Genomic DNA, 22,474 nt, shown 5'->3' with positions numbered 1-22,474 from the left:
TACGAGGGCGTAGTCCTTTTCTACTGTGCCATTCCTGTGTTGGTGGACTGTCTTAATAAAACACGCTTCTCAGACATCCCTGCTCTCTTGCGCCTGACTCCTACACCTATCACCTAGACGCACCTTATCACATTTGCAAACAATGTCAAAAATATATATATCATAGAGTTAATAAAGCCGCATACAAACATGGTCTCTTTTATTTTCTTGAGTAAGGCAGTTCCAAAATGCAGGTGTTTCAGCCTAGCTCAGTGCTTTCTGTGGTAGTGGGGCAAGCCAGCAGAATAAACGAAGCGCCGTGGTTGGCCCCATGTTCTGTCACTCATGGGGACACTTGGTCACCACCAAGTCTAAGGGTAGTGCTAGAAAATACTAGCCCCTTGTGTGCTGCCATAGAGTTACATTAGAAGTGCCCATCCAAGAAGGCTCAAGGTCATTGGCCACAGATAAAACCACGTCAAACCACGTTATATGTAGAGAAGCTTTGATTGGACTGATCATGTCAACATCATATTTTCAAAATCTTAGCTGGAGAATCAATTTGAATCCTTGTCATATGAAGAGAAATAATGAAGAGAAATTATAGATAAAACGTATGGGTGCTCTTTGGCCATTGGACAACAAGTTGGAAATTGCAAATTCAACAATGAGTAGTTTGGAAGGAATCAGTGACAGTGGCTAACTGCAAGCATTGCAAAGCAATCACTAGCCTACTATTCAGTGGAGTTACTGTGTGGTGCCAAATCTGGAATTAAGGGGATCTTTTCCAAATTTAAAATGATAAATTTCTAAGAATTTCTAAGCAAACAGCTGGAGGCAGGGCTTTCTCCTATAGAGCTCCATTTTTATGGAACGGTCTGCCTACCCATGTCAGAGACGCAAACTCGGTCTCAACCTTTAAGTCTTTACTGAAGACTCATCTCTTCAGTGGGTCATATGATTGAGTGTAGTCTGGCCCAGGAGTGGGAAGGTGAACGGAAAGGCTCTGGAGCAACGAACCGCCCTTGCTGTCTCTGCCTGGCCGGTTCCCCTTTTTCCACTGGGATTCTCTGCCTCTAACCCTGTTACGGGGCTGAGTCACTGGCTTGCTGGGGCTCTCTCGTGCCGTCCCTGGGGGGGTGCGTCACCTGGGTGGGTTGATTCACTGTTGTGGTCGGCCTGTCTGGGTTTCCCCCCCTTTGGGTTGTACCGTGTCGGAGATCTTTGTGGGCTATACTCGGCCTTGTCTCAGGATGGTAAGTTGGTGGTTGTAGATTTCCCTCTAGTGGTGTGGGGGCTGTGCTTTGGCAAAGTGGGTGGGGTTATATCCTTCCTGTTTGGCCCTGTCCGGGGGTGTCCTCGGATGGGGCCACAGTGTCTCCTGACCCCTCCTGTCTCAGCCTCCAGTATTTATGCTGCAGTAGTTTATGTGTCGGGGGGCTAGGGTCAGTTTGTTTATCTGGAGTACTTCTCCTGTCCTATTCGGTGTCCTGTGTAAATCTAAGTGTGCGTTCTCTAATTCTCTCCTTCTCTCCTTCTTTCTCTCTCTCGGAGGACCTGAGCCCTAGAACCATGCCCCAGGACTACCTGACATGATGACTCCTTGCTGTCCCCAGTCCACCTGGCCATGCTGCTGCTCCAGTTTCAACTGGCCTGGGCCCTAGGACCATGTCCCAGGACTACCTGACATGAGGACTCCTTGCTGTCCCCAGTCCACCTGGCCATGCTCCTGCTCCAGTTTCAACTGTTCTGCCTTACTATTATTCAACCATGCTGGTCATTTATGAACATTTGAACATCTTGGCCACGTTCTGTTATAATCTCCACCCGGCACAGCCAGAAGAGGACTGGCCACCCCACATATGCTCTCTCTAATTCTCTCTTTCTTTCTCTCTCTCGGAGGACCTGAGCCCTAGGACCGTGCCCCAGGACTACCTGACATGATGGCTCCTTGCTGTCCCCAGTCCACCTGACTGTGCTGCTGCTCCAGTTTCAACTGTTCTGCCTTATTATTATTTGACCATGCTGGTCATTTATGAACATTTGAACATCTTGGTCATTTTCTGTTATAATCTCTACCCGGCACAGCCAGAAGAGGACTGGCCACCCCACATAGCCCGGTTCCTCTCTAGGTTTCTTCCTAGGTTTTGGCCTTTCTAGGGAGTTTTTCCTAGCCACCGTGCTTTTACACCTGCATTGTTTGCTGTTTGGGGTTTTAGGCTGGGTTTCTGTACAGCACTTTGAGATATCAGCTGATGTACGAAGGGCTATATAAATAAATTTGATTTGATTTGATTTGATAAACTTTCAACATTGGCCATGCTGTCAATGAAGCATGATTTGTGCCGCACTCAAAACAACTGTTAACTGCAAAAACTTGACTTCAGTGAGTTCAAGAACACTGGGAAGTCGGGAATAAAGGAGCTCCGACTGGGAAAATACGTTTTGAACGGTCATCTAACTCGGAATTGTAAATCCAGCCTCTTTCTAGAGCTGTGACCTGAAGATCAATGACGTCATCATGATTCGACCTTGTTTTTTTTTAGAAGTTCCCAGTTGTCTTGAAAGCACCATAAATCCAGAGAATGCCAGACTTTGATGACAAAATTTTCCCACAAAGGTCCGCCGCTCCACCTTCCTGTTCAAGTGAGCACAGCACAACAAGGTGAGTCCAAAAATGTCTTGTATACTGCTGCATAAATGATGTAATATGCCAGGGAGATATGTATACTATAGCTAAGAAAGTAATACTAAGTGTATGTTGTGTAGTAAGATGTTAGTAGTCCAAGTGCCTCACCCTAATAATTTGGTCTATTTACCCCTCTTAATTTCGCCTACTGTTCTGACTTGGTGGTGCACATGTAGCCTATAACCCTCACTAACTTTTATAGCTGTATCACTGCCTGGCACAGCAACTGCACCGCCCGCAACCGCAAGGCTCTCCAGAGGGTGGTGCGGTCTGCCCAACGCATTAACGGGGGCAAACTACACGCCCTCAAGGACACCTACAGCACCCGATGTCACATGAAGGCCAAAAGGATAATCAAGAACATCAACCACCCGAGCCACTGCCTGTTCACCTAGCTATCATCCAGAAGGTGAGGTCAGTACAGGTGCATCAAAGCTGGGACCAAGAGAAAAACAGCTTCTATCTCAAGGCCAGCTTCTATTCTAAACAGCCATCACTAGCACATTAGAGGCTGCTGCCTATAAGCTGCCTATAAGCAAGTTTACATATCTGGCATCTCATATGTATATACTGTATTCTATACTATTCTACGGTATCTTAGTCACTAAATGTTTACATATCTGGCATTACTCATCTCATATGTACAGTGGGGAGAACAAGTATTTGATACACTGCCGATTTTGCAGGTTTTCCTACTTACAAAGCATGTAGATGTCTGTAATTTTTATCATGGGTACACTTCAACTGTGAGAGACAAAAAATCCATAAAATCACATTGTATGATTTTTAAGTAATTAATTAGCATTTTATTGCATGACATGAGTATTTGATCACCTACCAACCAGTAAGAATTCCGTCTCTCACAGACCTGTTCGTTTTTCTTTAAGAAGCACTCCTGTTCTCCACTCATTACCTGTATTAACTGCACCTGTTTGAACTCGTTACCCTTATAAAAGACACCTGTCCACACACTCAATCAGACTCCAACCTCTCCACAATGGCCAAGACCAGAGAGCTGTCTAAGGACATCAGGGATAAAATTGTAGACCTGCACAAGGCTGGGATGGGCTACAGGACAATAGGCAAGCAGTTTGGTGAGAAAGCAACAACTGTTGGCACAATTATTAGAAAATGGAAGAAGTTCAAGATGGCGGTCAATCACCCTCGGTCTGGGGCTCCATGAAAGATTTCACCTCGTGGGGCATCAATGATCATGAGGAAGGTGAGAGATCAGCCCAGAACTACACGGCAGGACCTGGTCAATGACTTGAAGAGAGCTGGGACCACAGTCTCAAAGAAAACCATTGGTAACACACTACGCATTCATGGATTATAATCCTGCAGCAAACGTAAGGTCCCCCTGCTCAAGCCAGCGCATGTCCAGGCCCGTCTGAAGTTTGCCAATGACCATCTGGATGATCCAGAGGAGGAATGGGAGAAGGTTGTGTGGTCTGATGAGGCAAAAATAGAGCTTTTTGGTCTAAACACTTGCCGTGTTTGGAGGAAGAAGAAGCATGAGTACTACCCCAAGAACACTATCCCAACCGTGAAGCATGGAGGTGGAAACATCATTCTTTGGGGATGCTTTTCTGCAAAGGGGACAGGACGACTGCACCGTATTGAGGGGAGGATGGATGGGGCCATCTATCGTGAGATCTTGGCCAACAACCTCCTTCACTCAGTAAGAGCATTGAAGAAGGTTCGTGGCTGGGTCTTCAAGCATGACAACGACCCGAAACATACAGCCAGGGCAACTAAGGAGTGGCTCCGTAAGAAGCATCTCAAGGTCCTGGAGTGGCCTAGCCAGTTTCCAGACCTGAACCCAATAGAAAATATTTGGAGGGTGCTGAATGTCTGTATTGCCCAGCGACAGCCCCGAAACCTGAAGGATCTGGAGAAGGTCTGTATGGAGGTGTGGGCCAAAATCCTTGCTGCAGTGTGTGCAAACCTGGTCAAGAACTACAGGAAACGTATGATCTCTGTAATTGCAAACAAAGGTTTCTGTATCAAATATTAAGTTCTGCTTTTCTGATGTATCAAATACTTACGTCATGCAATAAAATGCAAATTAATTACTTAAAAATCATACAATGTGATTTTCTGGATTTTACAGACCTTTACATGCTTTGTAAGTAGGAAAACCTGCAAAATCGGCAGTGTATCAAATACTTGTTCTCCCCACTGTTTATACTGTTTTCTATACTATTCTACGGTATCTCATTCACTCAATAATGTTTACATATCTTGCATTACTCATCTCATATATATATACTGTATTCTATACTGTTCTACTGTATGTTAGTCCGTTTCGCTCTGACATCGCTCGTCCATATGTATATAGTCTTAATTCATTCCTACTTAGATTTGTGTGTATTGGGTATATGTTGTGTAATTTGTTAGATATTACTGCACTGTTGGAGATAGAAGCACAAGCATTTCGCTACACCCGCAATAACATCTGCTAATCACTTGTATGTGACCAATAAAATTATATTTTTTATAACCTGCTTTAGAGAAATGTAATCATCAAATATTGTAAGAGCTTTCATTGTCTGCTTATATGAACCCTTAATTTATCCTATGGTTCTGACTTGGTGTACAGGGAGAACATTGTAATAGCGGCCCATATTCTAAATTCTGTCGCTGTACATTTCAAAAGTGCTAAACAAATTGTTATATTGACTATGTCGGTCCTAGCTCGCTCATTAATGTCTTAATCGAAATTACGGATGGCCTCTTATCAGCTTGTTGTCCCCTTATGCCATAGTTTGTACATCTCAACTGTCATTAGAAACCACATTTGTTTAAGCAAGTTGGCCATATCAGCTATGTTTTTTAAAAGGCAGTAAATGAGGCTGTGTGAACTGTTTTGCTGCCAGACAAGGCTCCACTGATAGCCAGGTGTAGCAGCGGTAAGGTGTGCGGACTGCTGTTGGGACTGCTGTTGGGACAGCTTTATGTTGGCCCTAAGTTTGTGGGCACCATTTGCCACCGTTATAGTGCAATGAACGTATTGTTTAGTGTTGTGTTGCCACTACACATTTTTTTTGTTTTGCCCCACCAAGATTTACAAGCTAAATCCGCCACTGTATATATATATATATATATATATATATATAAAAAAAGACACCACCCTCTTACTTCTCCAGGTACCAACTGTCAGTATTACATGTGCCCCAGGCACACCGTTTTACAATTTATGTTCACTTGAAAAATATTTCTCCCTGGTTACGGTCCAAACACTTAAAAGACAAATCCTCATCCCAAGGAGGGCGGTCCAAATGATTAGCCTAGCAAGGGAAGTTTGCAACATAGGCCCCTCAGCCCTCTTTTTTAGTCGGGTTTGCGAGTGTACAATTATGTTCACTCCGGGGCCTGAAACTCCCCATAATTACATTTGCGACGATTGTACATCCGCTACGAAAAGTACATTAGGAAAACACGTATGAGTATGGTGGGCTGAAACGTCTGGACTTTACTACCTTAAATAATACTTTTAAGATCAATTGGATAAAACATTTCCTAAGAAGACCCACTTCTATGGGGAATGTTATTCCTCATCATGTCTTCTCTACTTTTGGTGGCCTTAACTTCATGTTGGTTTGCAATTATAATATTGACAAAGTTCCAGTGAAACTCTGCTTTTCATCAGCAGGATTACTTGTCATGGTCCTTAATTTATAAGCATCATTCTTCTCCACACAGATATTATTTGGGAATCATCTGTATAATCTATATTGTATAAAAATACTTTGTTTTTAGAATATTGGTTCTGAAATAATATCCTATTGGTGAGCCAACTTGTAAATGCAGAGGTGTTTTTTACTTGGTTATAAGGAATTCTTATCACTTTACAAGATCCCTGTAACACCTACAGATTGTACAATTGTTTTAGATGCCTTTATTCTTCAGGAACGTGTCAAGATCTGACCCTCAGAACCTACATTCCATTAACCAACATTCCATTAACCCTGTTGACTCATCAGTAGGAAAGACTTGTTTCTCTATTGGTCCATTCAACAACAGAGCAATAGAACCTTGTTTCAACAGGATGTTGTAGCTCTATACCTTATGTCATGCCTTATTGGAACGGTTTTATTGATAATACCCATGTACTTTCTGTATTGATTTGTTGTTAATAAAAATAATACAAATGACAATAAAAAAGGGACTGTGTGGATAGTGTGTGTCTTTTAAGTGTTTGGACTACATACCAGGGCTGGGGGGGATTACGTTGCAAACTTCCCTTGCTTGGCTAATCATTTGGACTGCCCTCCCAATTGGCGACGAGGGTGAGTGTTTTAAGTGTTTGGACCGCAGTAGGCCAAAGACGCAATGTAGATTCTTTGCGAAAAGTGTCCGAGGTCTGAGTGGCTGGTTACGGTAAACTCTGGTTGGTCAATCGCGGTTCGGGGGGGAGTTTAGAGCAGGTTCAATCAGATGGAAACCGTTCTCCTCCGCACACAACTGATGCTTTGTAGCGATGCATCCAAGGGCATGGTTTTTATGACGACATGGTGGGTGTGTTCTTAGCTGACAATTAGTGTTTGGTTTCACATTATATTCGTTCAGTCAACATGCGTTCCTCCCACAACTGTGTATCCGGAGACCACCATTCTTTTTTTGCGTAAATAGAGTTGTATTATAGTACCAGTGTGCAGCAACAAAATTGACCGCATAACATATTTGATTATTACGCCAAGTGCATGAACTGGGATGTCTGCAACGGACTGGTACGCGCACAAATCCATCGGAGAAGGTCTGTACTGGATCCAGGAGAAGTTTTTTGATTCGTCAAACAGAGCAAATATTTGGCTCCTTAGAGGGTCTCATCAAGATGTAGTGATAGACACAGGCTTGGGGTTGAGGAGTTTACCAGATTACATTAACACCAAAGGTCTGCTTGGAGACGACCCGCAGCGAAAGAACCCCATTTTGGCGATCGCCACCCACGCCCACTTCGACCACTCAGGTGGTCTGCATCAGTTCGAACAGGTGGGAGTCCACAGTGCAGAGGTCGATGCACTGGCCAACGGAGACAACTTCGAGACCGTTACGTGGCTGTCTGACAGAGAGATAGTCCAGGCTCCCTGGCCAGGATGGAGGGCCAGAGGATACAGAGTCAAGGCTGTCCAACCAACACACATACTACAAGAAGGTAATAACCTAACCATACAATCTAGTGGTTATGGTACACCAATGTGGTGGAATGATTGTTACCAGTAATCTGAAAGATCATTTGCTGTGTTCAGTCTCTAATGCATGATATGGATTTGAGAGAAGGATATGGTCAATATGAATGTAATTACACAGTCCTTAAAGGATGTGGATTTGCCCCTTGTTACAGAAAATCAACATTGCATTGGAATCCGCTTTCACATTAAGCTGCATCCCATAGGGAAATGTATACTGCAGAGTAGACTTGGCAGGGCACCAACACTGACCTCCCAACTCACACACACACACACACACACACACACACACACACACACACACACACACACACACACACACACACACACACACACACACACACACACACACACACACACACACACACACACACACACACACACACACACACAGGTGCGCATGCAAGCGCACACATGCAAGAACACACACACACACACAGCCTCACATTAAGCATGATCCACCCCTATTTTATACGGTTTTCTAACTGTATAATCAATCTCATCATACTCTCTCAATAGAAGTACGAGCTTCAAAAAGGCCTATTGTTGAGTCTCTGGCTGCACATTGTTAAGATGACGTTTCACTCCCTACATCAGTTTGACTCGGTTACATGAACTGTACAATGTTGTTGCTTACAATGGGTCCCCTAGGAGGGATTATTTAAAGTCATGGCTTTAATGTGTGAATGACAGTGTCTCACAAATAGCATTAGTGGTTGTTATTCTGCAGTATGCCTGTATCTGCAGAGATGCTATTTTCATACTCAGCCCATAACTTTGATGGATTTTATTTCAGCCAGGGAAGTACAGCAGCCTAGACCCAGCCATACTGAATAACTACAGAGCCTGGCAGAGAGAACGTCCTCATTTTCATTCACATCCACAGAGATCAGACCACAAGTTATCTTCTTTTTATGAGACACACACACACACACACACACACACACACGCACGCACGCACGCACGCACGCACGCACGCACGCCTGATCCATATTCTTCATCATAGCAGGTCTTTTGTCCCTTCTTGTTTCATTTTCACTCATTGCTGCTCACTTGACAAACTTGGAGCAAACTCTCCCCACCTAGCATCCTATCCCTGTGTCATTTTTACACCAGTCAATACACTTCTGCTGTGTCAGTGCTGCAATGCAGTTGGAATATCTTATTGCTCAATGAGTCCATTTTCCACGTCTCTCTCTCCTTGCTCTCCCTCAGGTGATGTCATCAACCTGGGCGACAGGCAGCTGAAGGTGCTGCACATGCCCGGCCACTCCCGGGGCAGCATCTGCCTGCACGACCGGGACAACAAGATGCTGTTCAGCGGGGACGTGGTCTATGACGGAGCCATGATCGACTGGCTGCCCACCAGCCGTGTCAGCGACTACGTCAGTAGCTGTGAGCGCCTGGTGGGGCTGGTGGATAGTGAGCAGGTGGACCAGGTAATGCCTGGACACTATCACACGTTTGGTGCGAAACGGCTCCACCACATCGCCTCGGGGTACATCGACAGAGCCGGCACCTGCCCGGCACGCTTCTCCACGTTTGCCTGGAGGACCTTGGCCGGATTGGCGCTACGGGCGTCCAACACACATGGCATCTGCTAGCCACATGGCATCTGCTAGCCACATGGCATCTGCTAGCCACATGGCATCTGCTAGCCACATGGCATCTGCTAGCCACATGGCATCTGCTAGCCACATGGCATCTGCTAGCCACATGGCACCCCCAGTTTGAATCTTTTGCAGAGATAGGTTGGGGGATGTGAGGAATATAATTCACCCCCTCAGTTAACAGGATTTCCTTGTACTGTCTATTATAAACTGATGTGATCCAAAGTATGTTATTTTAAATGATTCATCAAAATGCCCCCATTGAATTACATCAGGCAATGATTGACAGAATATTGAGATTCCCATTATTACAGGATTCATTAAAGACTGGAAAATAAACCTTGTTTATTATGTAATATTTAGATAAATATTAAGTTGTGTGATCGTTGGAATGCTCTTTCCCATGAGGCAGCCTCTCATATGACAGTGTTTCTTAACCCCAGTACCTCGGGCGTCCCCACAACTACTCAAGCTCTTGATCATTAGTTGAGTAGCTGAATCAGGTGTGCTGTCGCTGGGCTAAAACATATTTAAGAAACCTTAGGGAGGCCTGCTTGGACTGGAGATGAATAACATAGTTCCCTTAGGGGACACAATGTGACAGCACAACACCTACACAGAGACAGACAGGCAGACCGACAGACAGACAGACCGACAGACCGACAGACAGACAGACCGACAGACCGACAGACCGACAGACCGACAGACACAGACCGACAGACCGAGACAGACCGACAGACAGACAGACAGACAGACAGACAGACAGACAGACAGACAGACAGACAGACAGACAGACAGAGGGCATGACTCATCAGTATCTTTTATAACATTGTCCCAAGGCTAAGAGAGAGGGAGACAAGCCAGCTGGTGGAGGAGACCTATATATTTTGTAACACTAGTCTCTGGCGGGCCAAGTTTTTTTTCGGGCCGCCTATGACTAAAATAAATATATATTTTTTGTCAGTGTTATCTAATATTTATTCATTCCATTATTTTATTTCTCGATGTGTGTATTGTTGTGAATTGTTTTTAGATACAACTGCACTGTTCGAGCTAGGAACACAAGCATTTTCTCTACACCCGCAATAACATCTGCTAAATATGTGTATGTGACCAATACAACTTCTTTTAATTTAATTGACTTAAACCAGATATAAAGTATGTAGAAAAGATAAATGGGCCTATATATTTATAAACAGGATTATATTTGAGAACTAACAATCACTGAAATAAAAGCTAGACAGTCAGGGAGAATAAAAATAATAATTCATGGATTTTGTTTGAGTCACTCAGATAGCATAAACATGGCAAAATGTGTAGAATTGTAGGACATTTTCTTAAAAGAAAAAAGTCAGCCTCATTGCAAAATGTGTAGAATTGTAGGACCATTTTCTTAGAAAAAAAAGTCAGCCTCATTGCAAAATGTGTAGAATTGCAGCAACCTTGCTTTAGAACAGCTACATTTAGTCACTGGAGCCAACAGGAAGGCCTCTAAGTATTTGTTAGTTCTCAAAGATAATAAAGTTCCTGTAATTCTACACATTTTGCAATGAGGCTGACTTTTTTCTTTTAAGAAAATGTCCTACAATTCTACACATTTTGCAATGGTTTGTACCATCTGAGTGACTCAAACAACAGAATTCATTAAAAAAAAAGATTCTCCCTGACTGTCTATCTTTTATTTCAGTGATTAAGTCAACAGCTGCACCATTGGCCCTCCACCTAAACCCCATTTGAATCAAGAAAAAGCCCGCTCTATATAATCCATCACACTCGCAATATAATAAAAATGTTAGCACATTCTTGAAATGAGACAAACCAGTTACTGTGTGGTTTTCCTTTTACTTTCAACACTGTGAAAATGGCATTTTCAACAAGCACAAATTCCTATTGAAAGATTCATGTGACAGTTTGGCTTCTTCCCAATTCTTTACCCTTTTCCCAAAGTGTGCACTTTTACACTCCACATCATAGATTTAACAATGGTGGAAAGTCTGTCTAGCAAAGGATTTTACCAATCCACAATTATTTTAAATCCATGACTGTTCATGTGTGGAAGTGCACACTGGGAGACGGGTGGAGAATCGCGACGCGGCCTTGGATTCCGTGTGCAGAGAATGATCGTGATATCTAGGTCAATGGCTCTTGGAGCACATTCAGACTTCAACTCTAAATGGGTGAAATATTAATTCAGTCTCTAAACTATATAAAAACAAAATAATTTGGCATGCACTCGTTTTATTATTTATTTTGAATAAAGTGTGTGGGCATGTTCTGTAAATAGAATGGGTCTATGTTGACATGGGTTTTTGGTCAACTGACACAGAGTTAGTCAACATTGACAAAAAGCACATGATGTTTGATCGAGAGGGATGTTTGATCTAGAGTTTGTGGATGGCTTTAATCCTCATGTCATACTGACGTGACATTTCTACTGGGATTATACGATGTATATCATTTTCACTAAAAAGGAGAGATATGACAGAATAAATCATCCAAGGCTGTTTCTGAATGGATACATCATTTATTATTGTTATGTTAATACAGTATTTAAAACATGACTGACAGTTCTTATTCCTTTCTCCCCTAGGATGACGTGCATGCAGACAGTCTGCTAACACAAGACACTCTTGCAAGGTTAACAATCAATGTGATCTATTAGACACAGTTATAGATATGCAATCTGTTAAAAATAAATCAATATAGCTGTATTTATAACAAAATCAATCATGTATAATGTATAAGAAAAAGAGTTTTGTTAACTTATTACAAAAAAACTTTACAGTAACAAATGCCACTTTGAAGCATGTGCAGTTGTTTTGCTCTGAGTAAAAAGGAGTGAGCCAGCTGCGAGCCCTTGTGACACAGTAGCATGTTAGAAAGTCCATTAGAAGCACAGGGATTGTTAGGCTTTACTGCACAGACCAGAGACACACCTACCCCTGCCCACCTCATCACTTAACCGATACAATCAGCTGCTTGGCATTAGGTGAAAGACTACACTATTTCAAGACAAAAAAACACAACACAATATTTTCTAGAGATCAATATGCCCTGCATTGCATACTTGATCGATTACAATGTTTCATATGGTATTGCAGCAGAATTCTGAGACCGGTTTGCCAGGCATAACATTATGACTGTAGTACCACAAACTAAGAGGTCAGAGTTGTGGGATTCCAAAATTCTTCACCCATGTATGCACATTCCCAGGTTCTACGCTCTTCAAAGTCAGTACATTTGCACACAGTACTTGAATGAGGCAGTGTAACACAGGAGTTAATATGGCTTCTCGTGATTATGTAGTACATTACCTTTGGTTTCCTTCAATTCATTATAATTACTCCATACATTGGTACAAATAATTGCAGTCAGGTTTCTTAACGGAATGTCCTGGTGAACTCAAATATTGGTTGATGTGTATTAGGCCCACAATGTGTTCATGAATGAAGGGGAAGTTCTGGAAACCCAGCAGAGGAAGTGACCCGGATGTTATCACAGTAGTAGTAGTAGTAGTAACAAGTAGCACAGTAAATTAATGGGAGCACAGTTGCATTAAGTTGAGTTTTCAAAATTCATTCACTTTCTGAGCAGTTTAAAGATCTGAAACAACACATTCCTTGACTTCGAGCACAATCATGCAATAAGCAAATCAGTGTATTAGTAGATTCAGAGGACTTTTTCTGGCAGGATTTAATTGCCATTACCGACGACAGTGGGTCTAGCCATTTGAATAGATCACAAGTTACACCAACAACCCTATGACCACACTCAGATACTAAACATTCCCATACACTGACAATTCTCCTGTCATTAGATTGAAGTCATTCCAGTTAACACCAAGGCCCTTTCATCAGAGAGGAAGTGGGGGCTTCCTTCCTGTCAGTTCTTACCAGGGCCTTGGGTGATTTGGGGGTCTGAGCTTGGTTATACCTGGCTCTGGAGCCAATTCCGGGGGTCCAGTTTAGCCCTCAAGTTCCTGAGGCTCTGACGGGCCAAAGAGGGGTGTGAGAAAGGGGTGCCGTCTGACAACTCAGGGCTGTGGCTGCCCTCGCTGGAGCTGTTACTGGAGGTAGAGTTGGAGCAGGACAGGGTGGCCTGGGGGACGCGTTGGGCTGGGATGGGGGCAAGGGAGGAGGAGGGGGGCTGACAGGAGCACTGTAACACCCCTCCACACCCCCTGCCCCGGAGGGTGCTGAGCTTGGCGTCCAAGGAGAGGGTGCGGGGGCGGAAGTGTGAGGAGGGGGAGGAGAGGGAGAGGGGCTCTGCCCAGCCACTGTGGCGGGAGCAAGGGCTGGTGCTGCAGGGGCTGTCGCTGTCCGAGGTCAGGCTGGCTTCTGAGGAGAGCAGGCCGGGCCGGGGGCAGCGCAGGGGGCTGTGGGGGAGGCGGTTGTGGGTGCGGGGGCAACCAGGAGAGTCCTCGAACAGGGACATCCAGGGAGGAGAGGTCCCCAGCTGGCTCCTCAGCTCCAGCTCCTGCATCCGCCGCGCCAGGATGTCCGTCACCGTGCTGATGTCATCAGAGGTGTCAATAACTAGGAGGAACAGAGGAAAGTCATTACTGTGGCCGGACGGACCGTCCTAATGACGTTGAGACAGTCGAATACAGTTCAGAGAGGGTAGACCTAGACTTGGTGATGCTAGTTGAAGGGGGGGTGGGGTCAGGTTCAATACTGCAGTGTGTGAGTGGACCCCACTGCTACTTCACCTGTCGTTGTAATAGGAGGAGAGCAGAGCACGAATCTCAGCAGACACAGCATTATCCTGCAGCAAGATGCCCTCACAGGACGGGATGGTGAGGGGGCTAGGGTCCGGGGGGGGGGGGGCAGGTTTTATGTGCATTGATGGGCAGGGTGAAATAAAGTTGTGATACATGATTTGGGGAATAAATTGATGTGCATAACACGGTAAAAAGGAGTTAATTTAGAATGTATGAATATTAGAATTCCATTGGAGTGTAAAATTAACAATGATGGGAATAGAATGATAATGGTGGAAAAAAAGGGGGGGGGTGTAATTTGAGGACAGGAACAAAGGAGAGTGGCAGGGAAGGTGATAGCCAAAAAGGAAGGATTGAGAGACACACAATGAGAGAGAGAGAGATAAAGGAAGAGGGAGAGAGAGAGTCAGCACGTCAGAGAAAAGAACACTTCCATCCATTATGCATAGAGGTTGGTGTGCTAGTGCGGTAATAGGCAGCTCAGAGTAGAGTCCAATGGAGAGCTCATGCATAAGTACCACCACTGTTAGAACAGTCAGAAACACGCATGCGGTTAAGGGGACTATCATCCTCTGGAAATATACTGAACAAAATTTAAAGTGTTGGTCCCATGTTTCATGAGCTGAAATATAAATCCCAGAAATGTTCCACACGCACAAAAAGCGTATTTCTCTAAGATTTTGCCCACACGTTTGTTTTCATCCCTGGTAGTGAGCATTTCTCTTTTGCCAAGATAATCCATCCACCTGACAGGTGCGGCATATCAAGAAGCTGATTAAACAGCATGATCATTACACAGATGCACCTGGTGCTGAGGATAAAAGGCCACTATAAAATGTGCAGTTTTGTCACACAACACAATGACACAGATGTCTCAGGTTTTGATGGAGTGTGCAATTGGCATGCATGACTGCAGGAACGTCCACCAGAGCTGTTGACAGATAATTTAATGTTAATTTCTCTACCATAAGCCGCCTCCAACATCTTTTTAGAGAATTTGGCAATACGTCCAACTGGTCTCACAACCGCAGACCACGTGTAACCAGCCCAGGACCTCCACATCCTGCTTCTTCACCTGCGGGATCATCTGAGACCAGCCACACGACAGCTGATGAAATTGAGGAGTATTTCTGTCTGTAATAAAGCCATTCTTTTTGGGATTTTTTATTTACTGGCTGGGCTTGACTCCACAAGTGTGGGCCTACCCATGGCTGCGCCCTGCCCAGTCATGTGAAATCTATAGATTAGTGCCTCATTTCTTTATTTCTATTGACTGATGTCCTTATATAAACTGTAACTGAGTAAAATCATTGAAATTGTTGCAATTTGCATTTATAATATTTTTGTTCAGTATATATTTCATTTATTTGTTTTTGTAAACCTATTAACCTATTATTAAGCTATAATTTTTGTAACCCTAAACGTATAACTAACAAATTACTATATGTTCTAGATTTATTACAAATAAATAAAAGCAGAAGTCTAAGTGTCGACAACATATTACTGGATCATATAAAAAGTATTTTGGACAATTTGGGTCGTTGTCTTACCCATTTCATGGTAAAGAGAACCCTGTTTCGATGTGACCAGGGTTGGTTTCCGGGGCGATGGCAGCTCAATCTTCATTAGGTCGTCACAGCACTGCTTCCATTGGCCTGCATGGAAGAAGGAAACTGTCAGTCATCTTCCAACATCCAATCAACCTGAGAAAACCGCTAACGACACATCAGGAGTCAATGAGCACATGAACAAGAGCATATCAGGACCTATAGTGTAGGGTGTGTATGTCTACTCTAGGGCCAGGAGTTTTTCCCTGAGCTCACCAATGAAGAACTCAGGCCCCTAATCATGTGATCCGCCTACTTACTCATGTCATAGAACTGTTGCCAGAAGGCCTCCATCCAGCGGTGTGTGTCTTCACGACTGTCTGCTGAGAGTGTGTGTGTCACCTCCTCTCCTCCATAATGGTTACTGATACAGATGCTCTGGGCCTTATTGTGGAGGTCCTTCTCCGACGCCCGTATTCTCGTCTTCTAACACACCGGATACACACACACAATCAGCTAATAATGTTGCATTTGACAAAATGATTCAATAACCTCCCCAAAAAGATGAATTTAAGCATCAAAGCATTGATTTTCTCGTCAACTCACAGTGCGTGAACGCACTTACTGACACGCAGAGCGGTGAGTGACATATGCGCCAAGTCCACTCAAGTAACCTCAAGCATGAATCTGTCCCAGTTATCAGCTACCCAGGCGTAATTGGGAGTCCCGTAGGGCGTTGCACAATTGGCCCAGCGTGGTCCAGGTTTGGCCTAGGTAGGCCGTCATTGTAAATAAGAATTTGTTCTTAACTGACTTGCCTAGTTAAATATAAGTTAAATACGTCACAGTTGTCTCTCATTCCTCCCAACATGTGCACATGTTCACTTCCCTTCACTAGTTTAAAAGGAAAGGACAGGTATAATGGGTGGAAACTTCCTGTAGCCCATGCCCCCACCAATCCAATGCTTTGGGAAGTAGTAAATGAGTGTACATTTCAGGAGAAAGGAGATATTATTGTGACGCCCTAAAGACAGTACTCCATATGTATTTCCCCATCCCCACCAGTAGGTGGAAGCAGTGCCCTGTTCCGCCTCACTGGGTTCAGCTTGATCCTCCTGAGAGCAGAGCAGTCAGAGCTGTTGATTGATGCATGATTCTACAAAACTGTCTCTGTCTGAAGCTGAATGAGGACTTTTTGCTGTGGGTCAGGGGCCACCAGCTAGCATGCTTTATTGTTTCATCCACTGACCTTATTGATGGAAATGGTAAAAGCTGGCTCTATGTTAGCCTCTACATCCTCTTGCCGGTGATAACAGAAAAGGTTTGTCCCTTTAAGGACGCCGTAGACGTTTGTCCAACTCTGAGGGTCACCTCCAAACTGCTGTGAGAGACAGAGGCGCTAATTAGAGAGAGAGAGAGAGACATGCCTTGCTATCCTCCCAAACACACACAGACACCCTCACCTTGACCTTCAAGCAGCCGCTCATCATCTGTTGGGTCATACAGTGAGGCTGGGCAGCCAGGCGACAACACACATTGCCGTAGAGAGGCACCCAGTGTGAACACTCCTCTAGAGGGAAAGACAGAGAGGGGGATAGAGAGAGCAAGGAATGAAACAAAACATGCGCGCACACACACACACACACACACACACACACACACACACACACACACACACACACACACACACACACACACACACACACACACACACACACACACACACACACACACACACACACACACACACACACACTAGCAGGGAATAAAAGTCTCACAGCTGCAAGGTGAGCCCCTTAACAACATGAAACTATATTACAGCTGTAATAATGTATTAAGCTGCTGCACATGTCAGGGTGTCTACTCCCCTGTACACCTCATCATTGGAGTTTTACACAGCACTCCAATTTATTACTATGACCTTGACAATGACTGTCAGTCAGCTAACATCGTGGCTGGGAGAGGGAGGGGGACTGGGATAAAATGGAGAGAGAAAGAGATGATATCTAGTCGGTTGCACAACAATGTATTCAACCAAAATGTTGTCTTCCGCATTTAACCCAATCCCTCTGAATCAGAGAGGTGTGTGGAGCTGAGAAAGCGAGAGGTACTGAAACAGAGGGAGGGAAAGAGAAGTCTGACCCATATTTACTGTACATGGGATAAACCACATCCCTTCTGTGACCTACCGTTGCCCGAGATGCTGAGGTCATGTGTGCGGAAGCTGTCCTGGACGTGTGACAGTGACAGGGTGGTGTGGGCCAGGAGATGGTACTTCGGTCCGCTGTGAACAGAACATGTGGCAGAGGCACTGGTAAGCTGTGTGACTGTGGTACTAAATACACATGTCAGTGTCTACATCAGTGACTTTGTGTGGGTGTTTCGCTGCAGGACTGCATACGTGCGTCTGTATGAATGACTAGAAATAAGTCTCAGGATGTGTGAATATCACTACTGAAGTAGCGTGTGTACACAACAAACACTCACACCACTGTGGGCAGAGGCAGCAGCAGTGTGGCTCCTCCTCCGTTGCTGATGGGGCTGCAGGCTCCAGGGTCCATGGCGACGCGGAGCTTCTTCCCTGCCGAACGGCCCAGAGAGCTGCTCAGTTTGCTGGCTAGTTTCCGAGGTGTGCTCCCTGTGGAGTAGTCCTCCTCTGAACAGCAGCTGTACAGCTCCACGCGCAGCTCAAATCCCGGGCTGGCCTCGCTGCTTGACACGGCAAACACATATGGAGAGATACACAGTTATACGTGCATAGAAATGCATGTACACACATGCACACAGCAAAAACAAATATATGCAAACACACACAGTCACACACCGAAAACACATACTTATACATACACAGAATGTACACTGAGTGTACAAACATTAAGAACACCGTCCTAATATTCAGTCGCAGACACCTTTACCCTCAGAACAGACTCAATTTGTCAGGGCATGGACTCCACAAGCTGTCGAAAGCGTTCCACAGGGATACTGGCGCATGTTGACTCCACAAGCTGTCGAAAGCGTTCCACAGGGATGCTGGCGCATGTTGACTCCAATGCTTCAGACAGTTGTGTCAAGTTGGCTGGATGTCCTTTGGGTGGTGGATCATTCTTGATACACATGGGAAACTGTTGAGCGTGAAAACCCTAGCAACATTGCAGTTCATAACACAAACCAATGCGCCTGGCACCTACTACCATACTCAAATATTTTGTCTTGCCCATTCACCCTCAATTGGTGAATGACACATATACACAATCCATGTCTCAATTGTCTCAAGGCTAAAAAATCCTCCTTTAACATGTCTCCTCCCCTTCATCTACACTGATTGAAGTGGATTTAACAAGGGACATCAATAAAGGATCACAGCTTTCACCTGGATTCACCTGTACAGTCTATGTCATGGAAAGAGCAGGTGTTCGTAATCGTTTGTACAGTCAGTGTACAGTACCAGTCAAACGTTTGGACACTTACTCATTCAAGGGTTTTTCTTTATTTTTACTATTTCCAAAATGGTAGGATAATAGTGAAGACACCAAAATGATGAAATAACACATACGGAATCATTTAGTAATCATCAAAGTTTAAATCAAAATACATTTTATATTTGAGATTCTTCAAAGTAACCACCCTTTGCCTTGATGACAGCTTTGCACACTCTTGGCATTCTCTCAACCAGCTTCATGAGGTTGTCACCTGGAATGCATTTCAATTAACAGGTGTTCCTTGTTAAAAGTTAATTTGTGGAATGTCTTTCCTTCTTAATGTGTTTGAGCCAATCAGTTGTGTTGTGACAAGGTAGGGGGGTATACAGAAGATAGCCCTATTTGGTAAAAGACCAAGTCCATATTACGGCAAGAACAGATTAAATAAGCAAAGAGAAACGCGAGTCCATCATTACTTTAAGACATGACGTCAGTCAATGCGGAAAATGTCAAGAACTTTTAACGTTTCTTCAACTGGAAGTCGGAAAAACCATCGAGCGCTATAGTGAAACTGGCTCTCATGAGGACCGCCACAGGAAAGGAAGACCCAGAGTCACCTCTGCTGCAGAGGATACGTTCATAGAGTTACCAGCCCCAGAAATTGCAGCCCAAATAAATGCTTCAAAGTTCAAGCAACAGACACATCTCAACATCAACTGTTCAGAGGAGACTGTGTGAATCAGGCCTTCATGGTCGAATTGCTGCAAAGAAAGAGAAGAAAGAGAACAAGACACTTGCTTGGGCCAAGAAACACAAGCAATGGATATTAGACTGGTTGAAGTCTGTCCTTTGGTCTGATGAGTCCAAATTTCAGATTTTTGGTTCCAACCGCCATGTCTTTGTGAGATGCAGAGTAGGTGAACGGATGATCTCCACATGTGTGGTTCCCACCGTGAAGCATGGAGGCGCAGGTGTGATGGTACATTGCTGGTGACACTGTCAGTGATTTGTTTAGAATTCAAGGCACACTTAACCAGCATGGCTACCACAGCCTTCTGCTGCAATATGCCATCCCATCTGGTTTGCGCTTAGTGGGACTATCATTTATGTTTCAACAGGACAACGACCCAACACACCTCCAGGCTGTGCAAGGGCTATTTGACCAAGAAGAAGAATGATTGGAGTGCTGCATCAGATGACCTGGCCTCCACAATCACCCGACAGAAACCCAATTGACATGGTTTTGGAAGATTTGGGCCGCAGAGTGAAAGAAAAGCAGTCAACAAGTGCTCAGCATATGTGGGAACTCCTTCAAGACGGTTTGAAAAGCATTCCAGGTGAAGCTGGTTGAGAGTGTGCAAAGCTGTCTTCAAGGAAAAGGGTGGCTACTTTGAAGAATCTCAAATATAAAATATATTTTGATTTGTTGAACACTTTTTTGGTTACTACATGATTCCATATGTGTAATTTCATAGTTTATGTCGTCACTATTATTCTACAATGTAGAAAACAGTAAAAATAAAGAAAAACCCTTGAATCAGTAGATGTGTCCAAACTTTTGACAATATATGTATCAGATACTGACACAGGATTTCAAAAATATATCCATTATCTTATCTATCTTTATCATGCAATCATGACATTAAATAAACATGCCCTTATACAGACCAAACAACACTCTCTACATGAAAGATAAGACAGCAAGGCTGTGTTTACACAGGCAGCCCAATTCTGATATACACTGCTCAATAAAATAAAGGGAACACATAAACAACACAATGTAGCTCCAAGTCAATCACACTTCTGTGAAATCAAACTGTCCACTTAGGAAGCAACACTGATTGACAATAAATTTCACACGCTGTTGTGCAAATGGAATAGACAACAGGTGGAAATTATAGGCAATTAGCAAGACACTCCCAATAAAGGAGTGGTTCTGCAGGTGGGGACCACAGACCACTTCTCAGTTCCTATGCTTCCTGGCTGATGTTTTGGTCACTTTGGAATGATGGCGGTGCTTTCACTCTAGTGGTAGCATGAGACGGAGTCTACAACCCACACAAGTGGCTCAGGTAGTGCAGCTCATCCAGGATGGAACATCAATGCGAGCTGTGGCAAGAAGGTTGCTGTGTCTGTCAGCGTAGTGTCCAGAGCATGGAGGCGCTACCAGGAGACAGGCCAGTACATCAGGAGACGTGGAGGAGGCCGTAGTAGGGCAACAACTCAGCAGCAGGACCGCTACCTCCGCCTTTGTGCAAGGAGGAGTACTGCCAGAGCCCTGCAGAATGACCTCCAGCAGGCCACAAATGTGCATGTGTCTGCTCAAATGGTTAGAAACAGACTCCATGAGGGTGGTATGAGGGCCCAACGTCCACAGGTCGGGGTTGTGCTTACAGCCCAACACCGTGCAGGATGTTTTTCATTTGCCAGAGAACACCAAGATTGGCAAATTCGCCACTGGCGCCCTGTGCTCTTCAAAGATGAAAGCCGTGGAGAACGTTCTGCTGCCTGCAACATCCTCCAGCATGACCGGTTTGGCGGTGGGTCAGTCATGGTGTGGGGTGGCATTTCTTTGGGGGGCCGCACAGCCCTCCATGTGCTCGCCAGAGGTAGCCTGACTGCCATTAAGTACCGAGATGAGATCCTCAGACCCCTTGTGAGACCATATGCTGGTGCGGTTGGCCCTGGGTTCCTCCTAATGCAAGACAATGCTAGACCTCATGTGGCTGGAGTGTGTCAGCAGTTCCTGCAAGAGGAAGGCATTGATGCTATGGACTGGCCCGCCCGTTCCCCAGACCTGAATCAAATTGAGCACATCTGGGACATCATGTCTCGCTCCATCCACCAATGCCACGTTGCACCACAGACTGTCCAGGAGTTGGCGGATGCTTTAGTCCAGGTCTGGGAGGAGATCCCTCAGGAGACCATCCGCCACCTCATCAGGAGCATGCCCAGACGTTGTAGGGAGGTCATACAGGCACGTGGAGGCCACACACACTACTGAGCCTAATTTTGACTCGTTTTAAGGACATTACATCAAAGTTGGATCAGCCTGTAGTGAGGTTCTCTTTCATTTTGAGTGTGACTCCAAATCCAGTCCTCCATGAGTTGATAAATTTGATTTCCATTGATCATTCTTGTGTGATTTTGTTGTCAGCACATTCAACTATGTAAAGAAAAAAGTATTTAATAACAATATTTCATTCATTCAGATCTAGGATGTGTTATTTCAGTGTTCCCTTTATTTTTTTGAGCAGTGTATTTCCACTAATTGGTCTTTTGACCAATCAGATTAGGTCTTTTGCCAATAATGGCGTA

The 22,474-nt window shown here is 44.5% G+C and overlaps 2 protein-coding genes across 10 annotated transcripts in view; one reads left to right on the top strand and one right to left on the bottom strand.

Annotated features, from left to right (window-relative positions):
• The first annotated feature begins 7,093 nt into the window (after positions 1-7,093).
• Positions 7,094-11,984, top strand: LOC124034615 (acyl-coenzyme A thioesterase MBLAC2-like). The gene is made up of 2 exons (XM_046348029.1): positions 7,094-7,826; positions 9,076-11,984. Exons 1-2 carry the CDS (start codon positions 7,385-7,387, stop codon positions 9,462-9,464), a joined length of 831 nt encoding a protein of 276 aa, XP_046203985.1. The 5' UTR covers positions 7,094-7,384; the 3' UTR covers positions 9,465-11,984.
• Positions 11,968-22,474, bottom strand: part of rtkna (rhotekin a) — a 105,133-nt gene continuing 94,626 nt past the window's right edge. For 3 of the 9 annotated variants that reach the window (XM_046348019.1, XM_046348023.1, XM_046348024.1), the window contains exons 6-13: positions 18,225-18,449; positions 17,927-18,021; positions 17,201-17,307; positions 16,987-17,118; positions 16,058-16,223; positions 15,741-15,845; positions 14,179-14,274; positions 11,968-14,005 (exon numbers count right to left, since the gene is read on the bottom strand). In XM_046348019.1, the coding sequence (XP_046203975.1) occupies positions 13,398-14,005; positions 14,179-14,274; positions 15,741-15,845; positions 16,058-16,223; positions 16,987-17,118; positions 17,201-17,307; positions 17,927-18,021; positions 18,225-18,449 (1,534 nt within the window). In that variant the 3' untranslated portion in view covers positions 11,968-13,397. The remainder of the gene's footprint in view (positions 14,006-14,178; positions 14,275-15,740; positions 15,846-16,057; positions 16,224-16,986; positions 17,119-17,200; positions 17,308-17,926; positions 18,022-18,224; positions 18,450-22,474) is intronic. The other 6 variants (XM_046348027.1, XM_046348028.1, XM_046348022.1 and 3 more) reach the window with 5 other exon arrangements.

This window comes from Oncorhynchus gorbuscha, linkage group LG04 (genome assembly GCF_021184085.1).
Source record: "Oncorhynchus gorbuscha isolate QuinsamMale2020 ecotype Even-year linkage group LG04, OgorEven_v1.0, whole genome shotgun sequence".
Classification (NCBI taxonomy): Eukaryota; Metazoa; Chordata; class Actinopteri; order Salmoniformes; family Salmonidae; genus Oncorhynchus; species Oncorhynchus gorbuscha.
The sequence above is the reverse complement of the archived record's forward strand: the minus strand, read 5'-3'. Positions and strand labels throughout refer to the sequence as shown.

Bases quoted from the DNA above. Each gene is read 5' to 3' on its own strand.
- LOC124034615 (XM_046348029.1), top strand. From the start codon at position 7,385: ATGTCTGCAACGGACTGGTACGCGCACAAATCCATCGGAGAAGGTCTG. The intron at 7,827-9,075 runs GTAATAACCTAA...GCTCTCCCTCAG, and splicing joins AACACACATACTACAAGAAG to GTGATGTCATCAACCTGGGC.